The following is a 12,345-nucleotide window of genomic DNA, read 5'->3' as shown; positions in this document are numbered from 1 at the left end:
ACTGCCCTCTGAGGTGTCCTCCCATAGTACAGCAGTGATATTCTCCCTAACAAGTAGCGCAACTCCGCCACCCCTTTTACATCCCCCTCTATCCCACCTGAAACATCTAAATCCTGGAACGTTTAGCTGCCAATCCTGTCCTTCCCTCAACCAGGTCTCTGTAATGGCAACAACATCATAGTTCCAAGTACTAATCCAAGCTCTTAGTTCATCTGCCTTACCCGTAATACTTCTTGCATTAAAACATATGCACTTCAGGCCACCAGACCCGCTGTGTTCAGCAACTTCTCCCTGTCTGCTCTGCCTCAGAGTCATACTGGCCCTATTCCCTAGTTCTCCCTCAATGCTTTCACCTTCTGACCTATTGCTCCCGTGCCCACCCCCCTGCCATACTAGTTTAAACCCTCCCGTGTGACACTAGCAAACCTCGCGGCCAGGATATTTATGCCTCTCCGGTTTAGATGCAACCCGTCCTTCTTATACAAAGAGAGAATTTGAGGGAAAATGTTTTCACCCAGAGGGTGGTGGGAATCTGGAACTCGCTGCCTGAAAGGGGGATGGAGGCGGGAACCCTCACAACATTTAAGAAGCATTTAGGTGTGCTTTTGAAATGCCATAATGTACAAGGCCACGGACCCAAGTGCTGGGAAATGGGATAGGAGTATATAGAACATAGAACGATACAGCGCAGTACAGGCCCTTCGGCCCACGATGTTGCACCGAAACAAAGGCCATCTAACCTACACTATGCCATTATCATCCATATGCTTATCCAATAAACTTTTAAATGCCCTCAAAGTTGGCGAGTTCACTACTGTTGCAGGTAGGGCATTCCACGGCCTCACTACTCTTTGCGTAAAGAACCTACCTCTGACCTCTGTCCTATATCTATTACCCCTCAGTTTAAAACTATGTCCCCTCGTGCCAGCCATTTCCATCCGCGGGAGAAGGCTCTCACTGCCCACCCTGTGTAACCCCCTGATCGGTAGATCGGTGCTTGATGGCTGGCACAGACTTGGTGGGCCGAAGGGCCTCTTTTTGTGCTGGAAAACCCGATGACTGTACAACTCTGAGAAGGATAAATGGGGCTTGGATCTAATTGTTACAGAAACATGGTTACAAGGTGACCAAGGTTGGGGAATTTATATTTCAGGCCATACAATTTTTAAAAGATTGACAGAATGCACAAGGAGAAGGGGTAGCACTGATAGTGAAGGATGACATCAGGACATTAGTGAGAAAGGATCTTGGTTCAGATCAGGAAGTAGCGTCAAAATGGGTGGAGATTAGGAAGAGTCAGGAAGCACTGGTGGGAGTAGTTTTTAGGCCCCCTAACAGTTATACTGTTGGACAGAGCAACTGGAAAGAGCTGAAGACAGCCATTGTCTCAAGCTGTGAAGGAACCATTGGCTCCAAGACCAGGAAACATCAAGACTGTTTCAACGGGAAAGACCACACCATCCCAGGCCTCACTGACAAGAAGAGGAAAGCTCTCCGCAAAAGAATCTAACCAGAAAGGCAAAGAGGAGCGCTCATCAATTAGCCATGGCGGAGGTACAAAGGAAAACTGGGGAAATCAAGAACCAATGGTGGACTCAGAAAGCTAAGGTCTGCAACTCCTCACAGAGAAGCGCGACACCCAGAGCTTCTTCAGAGCCACAGAGGCAATATATAGGCAATACCCTAGGCCTCAAACCCGTGCAGAGTAAGGACGGAACCCTCTTGAGAGACAGAGTAAACATCAGCCTTTGATGGAGAGAACTCCTAACTATGATACAACCATAGATCAGGATGTACAACCAACTCCTCAACAAAGATGACCATTGACTCCCACCAAGCACGGACGAAGTCAAAGTGACCGTTAAACGCATGAAGAATGGAAACAATGCAGGAATGGACAGGACCTCCTGGGGATTTCCAAACTTGGAGGAGAGGAGATGACCGGTCATCTCCATTATCTGTTGCTGAAAATCTGGGACAGGGAAAACATTCCTGCCGACTTCCAAGGACCCGGTCTTAACCACCATCTTCAAGAAAGGGGACAAAGTGGACTTCAGGAGGTCCTGGGGAATCTCCCTACACTCCATCGCCGGGAAGATCATCACCCGCATCATCACTAGCTGCCTGCTCCCAGTTTCTGAGGAAATCCTTCCGGAAAGCCAGCGTGGACCCTGAACAAACCATGAAACAGCAGACATGGTTTTCATTGCTCAGCAACTCCAAGAGAAATTCCAGGGGCAACATCAACCAATCCACACGGCCTTCATCGACCTGACCAAGGCTTTTGACTCAGTCAATTGGGAAGTGATGTGGAAAACCCTGTCAAAGGCCGGCTGTCCAGGGAAATTCACCAACATCCTCCGACTCCTCCAGGACAAGATGTCAGCCACAGTCATCACCGACAGAAACAAGACAAAATTTTCGAGGTCAAGCAGGGATGTGTCACCCTTTTCCCCATCTTCATCGCCACCATTCTTCACCTTGTCAGGAACAAGGGGCGAGATTCTCCGAACCCCGCCAGGTCGGAGAATCGCTGGGCGTTGGCGTGAATCCCGCCCCCGCCGGTTGCCGAATTCGCCGGCACCGGAGATTCGGCAGGGGCTCGCCGCGCCGGTTGGCGGGCCCACCCCTGCGATTCTCCGGCCCGTGATGGGCCGAAGTCCCGCTGCTGGAATGCCTGTCCCGCCGGCGAGAATCAAACCACCTCTCTTCCCGGCGGGACAAGGCGGCGCGGGCGGGCTCCGGGGTCCTGGGGGGGGCGCGGGGCGATCTGGCCCCGGGGGGTGCACCCACGGTGGCCTGGCCCGCGAAAGGGGCCCACCGATCCGTGGGCGGGCCTGTGCCGTGGGGGCACTCTTTGCCTTCCGCCTTCGTCACGGTCTCCACTATGGCGGAGGCGGAAGAGACCCCCTCCATTGCGCATGCGCAGGGATGCCGTGAGCGGCCGCTAACGCTCCCGCCCATGCGCTGCCCGGAAATGCCATTTCCGCGCCAGCTGGCGGGGCACCAAAGGCCTTTCCCGCCAGCTGGCGGGGCGGAAATCAGTCCGGCTCAGGCCTAGCCCCTCAAGGTGAGGGCTCGGCCGGTCACGGGGCGGAGGATTCCGCACCTTTGGGGCGGCGCGATGCCGGACTGATTTGCGCCGGTCGGCGGACATCGCGCCGATACCGGAGAATTTCGCCCACGCTTCCGGTGGAGTGGACAACGTCTGCAGGATGGACGGAAAACTGTTCGACCCCAACTGATCGAACTCCAAGAAGCAAACGACACAGACGTGGCTGGTGGAATTTCACTGTGCCAATGATACCGCCATCTCCAATCTCTCAAAAGATAATCCCCAAGTTGTGCTTGACGCCTTCGCAGAACCGTAGCAAAGAATCAGTCTTCACCTCCACCTCGAGGTGACTCTTTATCAACACATCTCAGGGAAAGATCCGTCTCTCCCTTCACCACGCTCTAAAGAAATTCCAATTAAGGGGCAATTTAGCGCGGCCAATCCACCGACCCTGCACATCTTTGGGTTGTGGGGGTGAGACCCACGCAGACACGGGGAGAATGTGCAAACTCCCCATGGACAGTGACCTGGGGTCGGGTTTGAACCCGGGTCCTCAGTGCCATGAGGCAGCAGTCCCCACCCACCACCATCAAGATCAACAGAGAAACTCTACCAAACGTGGAACATTTCCCATTCGTGAAAAGGATTGTTCTGCGCATAGTTTCAGACAGATCGTTCCATACACGGGTAAAACTTAGGACATACATAAATACACAATGTAAATACATAGACACAGACATCGGGGGCGGAATTCTCCGCAATCGGCGCGATGTCCGCCGACCGGCGCCAAAAACGGCGCAAATCAGTCAGGCATCGCGCCGCCCCAAAGGTGCGGAATTCTCCGCCCCGTGACCGGCCGAGCCCTCACCTTGAGGGGCTAGGCCCGCGCCGGACTGATTTCCGCCCCGCCAGCTGGCGGGTAAGGCCTTTGGTGCCCCGCCAGCTGGCGCGGAAATGACTTTGCCGGACGGCGCATGCGCGGGAGCGTCAGCGGCCGCTCACGGCATCCCCGCGCATGCGCCGTGGAGGGGGTCTCTTCCGCCTCCGCCATAGTGGAGACCATGGCCCGCGATCGGTGGGCCCCGCGCCCCCCCCCCCCCCCCCCGGAGCCCGCCCGCGCCACCTTGTCCCGCCGGTAAGAGAGGTGGTTTGATTCTCGCCGGCGGGACAGGCATTCCAGCAGCGGGACTTCGGCCCATCGCGGGCCGGAGAATCGCCGGGGGGGGGGGGACCCGCCAACCGGCGCGGCGCGATTCCCACCCCAGCCGAATATCCGGTGCCGGAGAATTCGGCAACCGGCAGGGGCGGGATTCACGCCAGTCCCCGGCGGTTCTCCGACCCGGCGGGGGGTCGTAGAATCCCGCCCCGGGTTCTTCAGACCTGTAAGTAAACATAAAAGGTTAGAGATAGTGTTAGAATTACGTTTTAAAGGGTTAGTATGGTTATAAGAGATGTTGGAAGAGGATCTGTGTGAAAGAGCTCGCAGAGAGTCATCACACTCTGCGTAGGGCTATCTTGCAGGCATCAACGATGCTGGCCGCAGGTGGCTTGGAACGTCCTTGAAGGTGCTGGAGAAATGCACATTTCTTTTCAGGTTTTAACCGGGGCACTAGGTTACTGTCGCTGGATCCTCTGCCTGACCCAGCATTTCAGGGATATACAAGTCTCTGCTGTGTGAGCACGTTAGCTGTTCCCTCATTCATCATTGCTGTTGAATTGTCAATAAAGTGAGGCAGAGGTGACCAGGGGTGCGCGGGGCAGGGAAGAAGCTATCCTGAGCCCTGCAAATATTGGCTGTTGTTGGCGATCTAACAGGGGCTGACCCTCGGGGATTTCGGCACCAGTCAACTGCCCAAGAGCAGGATATGGGGCTGATAAAGAAGGACTTGCAGAGACATAGCGCCCCCATCATCACCCCAGCACTTTACAGCCAATGAGGTGCCTTTTGAAGTGCAGTCACTGTTGCGATGGAAGAAATGCGGCGGATAATTTGCGCACAGCAGGATCCCACAGACGGCAATGTGATAATGACCCGGCAAACCTGTTTTTGTGATTGAGGGAATAAATATTGACCAGAACACTGGGGGAGATTCCCCTCCTCGTCTTCAAAATAGCACCGGGTAATCTTTCACACCCACCAAAGCAGGCTCGCTTTGACATCTCAGCCAGACCCCCCACCCCCCCCGACACTGCAGCACCCCCTCAGTGCTGTCAACCTTGATTGATTTCCGTGTGACAACCCTGCAATGGTGCTCGGGAGGTAGTAGAACCTTCCCATTTCCAGGCTCTGCTGATGTTTGCTCCCAACCTCTGGTGGTAAGGAGGGTGGTCTGGTCTGTCTGCTCGCGCCCCCCCCCCTCCCCCCCCCGGTTTACCCTCAGCCATGCACTGCACCAGACGTCATTGACAACACTGTGCACACAGAGTGCCCATTTCTGTAACCCAGGGGGAGGAGGCCAATCAGCCCATCGAGCCTGTACTACCATTCAATACGATCAGAGCTGATTTCAGGCTTCACCACTTTCCCGCCCACTCCCCATATCCCCGATTCCTGAGAAAATCTCCCTGCCCCAGCCTGCACTATAATTCAGCGATGGAGCAGCCATATTCCTCTGGGATAGGGAAATCCAAAGATTCGCAATCCCTCTGAGTCTATTACTGTGGGTAGCACAGTTGCTTCACAGCTCCAGGGTCCGAGGTTCGATTCCCCACTGGGTCACTGTCTGTGCGGAGTCTGCACGTCCTCCCCGTGTCTGCGTGGGTTTCCTCCGGGCGCTCCGGTTTCCTCCCACAGTCCCGAAAGACGTGCTTGTTGTTAATTTGGACATTCTGAATTCTCCCTCGGTGTACCCGAACAGGCGCCAGAGTGCGGCGACTAGGGGATTTTCACAGTAACTTCATTGCAGTGTTAATGTAAGCCCACTTGTGACACTAATACAGATTATTATTATTACTAGGGGGCATAGGTTTAAGGTGAGAGGGGCAAGGTTTAGAGGAGATGTACGAGGCAAGTTTTTTACACCGAGGGTAGTGGGTGCCTGGAACACGCTGCCGGAGGAGGTGGTGGAAGCAGGGACGATAGTGACATTTAAGGGGCATCTTGACAAATACGTGAATAGGATGGGAATAGAGGGATACGGACCCAGGAAGTGTAGAAGATTTTAGTTTAGACGGGCAGCATGGTCGGCACGGGCTTGGAGGGCCGAAGGGCCTGTTCCTGTGCTGTACTTTTCTTGGAACCTTTGAAGAAATTTCTGCTCATCACGAGCTGCTAGTGAGAGAACGTCGCATTCCAGACAAACATTGAACTGGGCTTGGACGGGTTTCGTTGGCAGTGGTACCGGGAATAGAACCGTGGTAAGGGATAGAAATTGCAGCGCTCTTACACAGATCCAGCGCTGACACAAGCAGCCGAATAACCACCTTCTGGATGGGGGGAGGGTAGGACCTGCCCGTCCCGCTGAAGGTAACCCCATGTGGCAGGACGGGGGACTCACTCAGAACACTGCAGACATCGGCGCGTCCCCTCCGCTGGCAAACAGTGTGTGTGTGGGTGGGAGGGGTGGGTTGCGAAACACCCCCCCCCGCCCGCTCAGTGTCTTGTTGAGATGAGTTTGACCTTCTGAAGGCCTCTCTGATGCTACCTTGTGTCCCGGCAGATTCTTTATGATGGTTCGACGAGGCTACAGGGACCCTCCCTATCACAACTGGATGCACGCCTTTTCCGTCACCCACTTCTGCTACCTGCTCTTCAAAAACCTGCCGCTGCATAAGTTCCTGAAGTAAGTACAGGAGGTGGGGGGTGGACGAGAAGGTCAGTGGGTGGGAGGAGGGGGGGGGGGGTGGGGGGTCAGTGGGTGTGGGGGGGCCGGTGGGGGAGGGATCATTGGGTGTGGGGGGGGGGTCAGTGGGTGGGTGGGCAAGGGGGTCACGGGGGAAGGGGGATCAGTGGGGTAGGGGGTCAGTGGATGGGGTAGGGTGGGGGAGGGGAGGGGGGTCAGTGGGTGGGGTGGAGGATGGGGCAGTGGGTGGAGGAGGGGGCAGTGGGTGGGTGGAGGAGGGGGCAGTGGGTGGAGGAGGGGGCAGTGGGTGGGGTGGAGGAGGGGGCAGTGGGTAGGGTGGAGGAGGGGGCAGTGGGTGGAGGAGGGGGCAGTGGGTGGGTGGAGGAGGGGGCAGTGGGTCGAGGAGGGGGCAGTGGGTGGGTGGAGGAGGGGGCAGTGGGTGGGTGGAGGAGGGGGCAGTGGGTGGGTGGAGGAGGGGGCAGTGGGTGGGTGGAGGGGGCAGTGGGTGGAGGAAGGGGCAGTGGGTGGGTGGAGGAGGGGGCAGTGGGTGGGTGGAGGAGGGGGCAGTGGGTGGGTGGAGGAGGGGGCAGTGGGTGGAGGAGGGGGCAGTGGGTGGGTGGAGGAGGGGGCAGTGGGTGGAGGAGGGGGCAGTGGGTGGAGGAAGGGGCAGTGGGTGGGTGGAGGAGGGGGCAGTGGGTGGAGGAGGGGGCAGTGGGTGGGTGGAGGAGGGGGGCAGTGGGTGGGTGGAGGAGGGGGGCAGTGGGTGGAGGAGGGGGCAGTGGGTGGAGGAGGGGGCAGTGGGTGGGGTGGAGGAGGGAAGTGATAGAGTGAGGCAGGAGGAGGAGAGATGGTGGGAAGAGGGAGAGGAGGAGCGAAGTGTTGGGATGGTGAGTTGCAGTCCGCTGAACGGTGGGGTGCCTGCAGCGCTGAGAATCACCCCGTCAGCCAGCGCCACTTTGCTGTTTGTTTCTGCCTCGCGGAGCGTCTCCCCACCGAGGCCGCACTGAGAGTGAGTGATTCCCCCTCCCCCCCTCACCCACCTCCCAACTGGTAAGGCCCACTCTGGCCCCGACCCTGACCCCCTGGCATATCCCCCGGCAACCCTGGCAATGCCAGAGCTGCACTGGCATGGCGTGAGACACAGTGCCAAGGTGCCCAGGCGCCAGGGGGGGGGGAGTGCCGGGGTGCTACCCTGCCCTGTCCCCGACCACACAAGCATCCCCACTGTGAAGCACCCCTCGCACCATCCCCCCTCCCCCCCCCCCCCCCCCCCCCCCCCCAGCCTCCGTTACGACTGATCCACATTAGTGTGGACCGCTACCCCGTGGTGAGGTCTCCCAAGCCGGGCCGGGGAATCCCGGACACCGCCTGAATCCGGCTTCCGGGTATTAATATGAGCCAAATCTGGGGATCTGGATCGCCCATGGGGCCCGTGCGTGATTCACGCTGACTGTCTGCTAACCGCCCCCCCCCCCAACCAAACGGAGGATCGGTGGCCGTTCCGCGCCGAATTTTTGGCCGTAAAGCACCACCGTTTCCACGCTGGCGTGAAAACCTGGAGAATCCCGCCCAACGTAACTCATCCCTCAATTGGATGGTGTTTGACTGTCGTCCAAACAGCCCTCTTCAGCCGCACTTTAATGTTTTTATATCTGATCCAAGTGAAATCCTCAAAGAAAGTGACGAAATAAATCAATCTATTGTAACGTTCCGACCATCCTTCACCAGGGCCGTCCACGGCAACGTCCTGGAGATTGATCCTCGATCCCTGGAGACTCCAGGAGGGTCGGCAATCCCAGGAAAAGGAGGGGGAGTGAGGAGACGAGGTGGTTTATTTAAAAAAAATAGGAAGACATGGGAGTGAAAGGGGAGGGCAGAGAGGGGAGTAGAAAAGGGGGGGGAAGAGAGAGGAGGAAGCCCAGTTGGAGACAGAGGGATCAACAGCGCGAGGAACGGGATGGGCGAGCTGAGGGTCGAGAGGGAGAGGACGGAGATAGGAGGCTGGCGGGAGAGAGGGAAGGGTGGACGTTGAGGTGAGAGGGGGATGGTGGGAAGGGAGAGCGAGGAGGGCTGATGTCGATGCTGAAGCAGCAGGTGAGGGGGAATCAGGAAGTGGTGTCTGGCTCCCCCCAGTGGTTCAATCTGCTATAGCCCCGGGACCGTGAGTTACAAGGAGTCAGTGTGTTGTTGACTTGCAAAAGGGACTTGCTCCATGTCGGGCTTGTTAGGCAATCACATCCTCACTGCTGGAATTTTTCCAGGAGAGGGGATGAGCCACACTGAGTGGGAATGTCCAGTAACTAAAATGCTGCAGGTACTAGAAATGCCGAAAGACAGGCCAATGGTGGATTGCAGATCAGGTCAGAGGGTGTGTGGGGACAGGAGCACAGGGTTAGCACATCACAGGGGGGGGGGGGGGGGGGGCGAACAGCCACTGGCCGGAAACCTTTAACCCTTTCCTCTCCCCAGTTGGCACTGCTGTCCTCAGCCTGACCTCAGGCTGGGGGGCACTTTAACTCGTGCAAGTGTCCCTGGGCTCAGGGCCAAGAGGCGGATTCTGTTTGCTATTGTTGACTTGCACCAGAAGCGGGGTTGCCAACTCTTCCAGGGTCACCCTGGAGTCCCGAAATTCAGGCGTAATCCCGTTGGGGAATCCAGGAGCAGGATGAGGCCATTCAGCCCCTCGAGCCTGTTCCACCAGTTAATGAGATCAGGGTTGATCTGTGACCCAATGCCTTGGCCCTGCGTCCCTCAATCCCTTCGATTAATAACAACCCCGATCGCAACTTGAAAATGTGGCAAAATCTGATCTCGTGCTTTGTGGATGAGAGTTCCAACTTTGACGGTTTCTTAACTGTGGTAGTACCAGGTATTGCGGTACCTGAGAGGCGGATGCCCATTGGCTAGACCTAGGAGTCTACCATTGGCTAACGCACATAGCTCCGCCCTGAGAGGCGGGGTATAAGAACCGATGCCGTCCCAGCAGCCTTCACTTTCTGTATCGAAGCATCTGGGTACAGTTCTAGCCTATTAGTTATGACTCACCTTGTCTGGAGAGTAATTGATTGCGCATCATTAACTCCACTCCTGAACGGTCTGGCTCGCACCTTTACTCTAAGGTTGCTCGTCCTCGAGTCTTTAACCAAATAGAGGTGGCTTTTCGCTCTCTAACCTCTCTGTTTTCTTTAAACGTTTTGAAAGCTTTGATCAAATCACCCCTCAACCATCTCGATGCTGGAGAATACAACCCAGATCTGTGTAATCTCTCCTTGTAGCTCAGGTATCATCCTGGTAAATCCACACTCCAGGCTGGAAATGGGAAAACTATATTTGACCGACAGGCAAGAACCATTCCTTCTGTTAATGAGTAGTCGATTCGTTTTCCCCCTTGTTGTTGGTGGGAGGACGGGAGACGAGGGTCCCCTCTCAGTTGACCAGTGGTTGGAAAGTAAGGGGGGAGGGGGGCAGGGTTATTGCTGGTGGGAGGTCAAGTGATGGGATGTGTCCAGTCAGGTTTGGCAAGCCTCAGATTGGCCGTGGGGTCGTGGTGACCCCCACAGGACCGCGGTGCCCAGGCGCGGACCGCCATTGCCGCAGCCTGCAAGGCAGCCATCTGGCTACGCACCCCACTGATCGCCCATCGCGGCCCCGGGTTGTGCAGAGTGACACCGGCCGTACGGGTGCCCACTCACCAGCCCCCACCCCCTTCCCTGGTTGATGCTGGCGATGTTGCCCACGGCTCACCACCTCTCCCACCTGCGGCCAGGCCCGGTACACCGTGGCGGGTGGCAACCTCCCTCTTCACCCCGTGGGGCACAGGGGGGCCCACCTCTCCTCCTTGGCGTCCAGCAGGGTCTCAGTTTTCGCATCAGTGCCGCTCTCCTTGGCTGGGATTGTGTGTGCAGGGAGCGTGTCAGCCTCTCGAGTGTCAATGCCGACTCAGACACCGTTTTTCATTGGAATCAGTCGCGTTCCACGTGGCGCCGGTACTAGTCCATGAACGGTTGATCAATTGGTCTGGGAACAGCACCAGTTTTGTTGTCATAGATCATCACCAATTCAGTCCTGGCATCAACTCTTCGGGCGCAATCCTCCGCTACACTGGAAAAGCATCTCGCAGCGGCGCACAGTGGCCGGTGAAAGCCGGGAGACCCCGCTCCAGGGAATCGATCGGCTCGCAACGGGCCTTGCGGGATTCAACGCAATCGCGCAAGGCGTTGCGATGTGAACCCTGCCCACAATGGGGGGGGATCACTTTTTAGCAAATCTGCATATTAGAGCGAAGCAGTAAAGTCTCACTGTAATGTGCAGATTCCCGAGGTACCTGAGGTGTTGGGATCTATCTCCTTCGCCTCGGTGATCGCGGGCGAGCGCCGTCCAGCGCTAGTCCCCACAAACAGGGACCAGACAGAATGGCACTCGCTGGGGTCTCCAAGGGGAACGGAGGCCCCCATTGCATTCCCTTTGAGCAGGGTGGTGCCCTGGCACAGCCAAGGTGCCAGGTTGGCACGGCCAGGACGCCAAGCTGGCATTTTCTACCTGTGATTGTTGCTCAGTCTGGGTGTTGGGGCATTTGGGAATCAGTCCCCGTATTCAAAGCCAGTAGCACAGTGGTTAGCACTGTGGCTTCACAGCTCCAGGGTCCCAGGTTCGATTCCCGGCTTGGGTCCCGTGTCTACGTGGGTTTCCTCCGGGTGCTCCGGTTTCCTCCCACAGTCCAAAGATGTGCAGGTTAGGTGGATTGGCCGCGCTAAATTTCTCTTAGTGTCCAAAAAAAAAGGTAAGGTGGGGTTATAGGGATAGGATGGAAGTGTGGGGAGAGGGTGGAGATGTGGGCTTAGGTAGGGTGCTCTTTCCAAGGGCCAGTGCAGACTTAATGGGCCGAATGGCCTCCTTCTCACTGTAAATTCTGTGCGACACGCGGCTAAACGCGCTCCCCCGGGGACTTTGTTCCATTTTGGGAAGATCGCGCCCACAGTTTCTGAAATGGAGAATGCAGCCCTGTTTCTTCCATTGGGAATCAGCGGGAGTGAATGGGAAAGGGTTTGTTCCATTGGGATTCAGCGGGAGTGAATGGGAAAGGGTTTGTTCCATTGGGAATCAGCGGGAGTGAATGGGACAGGGTTTGTTCCATTGGGATTCAGCGGGAGTGAATGGGAAAGGGTTTGTTCCACTGGGATTCAGCGGGAGTGAATGGGAAAGGGTTTGTTCCATTGGGATACAGCGGGAGTGAATGGGAAAGGGTTTGTTCCATTGGGATTCAACGGGAGTGAATGGGAAAGGGTTTGTTCCATTGGGATTCAGCGGGAGTGAATGGGAATGGTATTGTTCCATTGGGATTCAGCGGGAGTGAATGGGAAAGGGTTTGTTCCATTGGGATTCAGCGGGAGTCAATGGGAAAGGGTTTGGTCCATGGGATTCAGCGGGAGTGAATGGGAAAGGGTTTGTTCCATTGGGATTCAGCGGGAGTCAATGGGAAAGGGTTTGTTCCATTGGGATTCAGCGGGA

At 56.6% G+C, this 12,345-nt stretch overlaps 1 protein-coding gene across 14 annotated transcripts in view; it reads left to right on the top strand.

The window, feature by feature from the left end:
• The window catches only part of pde2a (phosphodiesterase 2A), a 698,440-nt gene that overhangs the window by 619,349 nt on the left and 66,746 nt on the right, over nt 1-12,345 (top strand). For all 14 annotated transcript variants that reach the window (XM_072477464.1, XM_072477463.1, XM_072477456.1 and 11 more), the window contains one exon: nt 6,715-6,837. In XM_072477464.1, coding sequence (XP_072333565.1) covers nt 6,715-6,837 — 123 coding nt within the window. The remainder of the gene's footprint in view (nt 1-6,714; nt 6,838-12,345) is intronic.

This window comes from Scyliorhinus torazame, chromosome 15 (genome assembly GCF_047496885.1).
Source record: "Scyliorhinus torazame isolate Kashiwa2021f chromosome 15, sScyTor2.1, whole genome shotgun sequence".
Taxonomy (NCBI): Eukaryota; Metazoa; Chordata; class Chondrichthyes; order Carcharhiniformes; family Scyliorhinidae; genus Scyliorhinus; species Scyliorhinus torazame.
The sequence above is the reverse complement of the archived record's forward strand: the minus strand, read 5'-3'. Positions and strand labels throughout refer to the sequence as shown.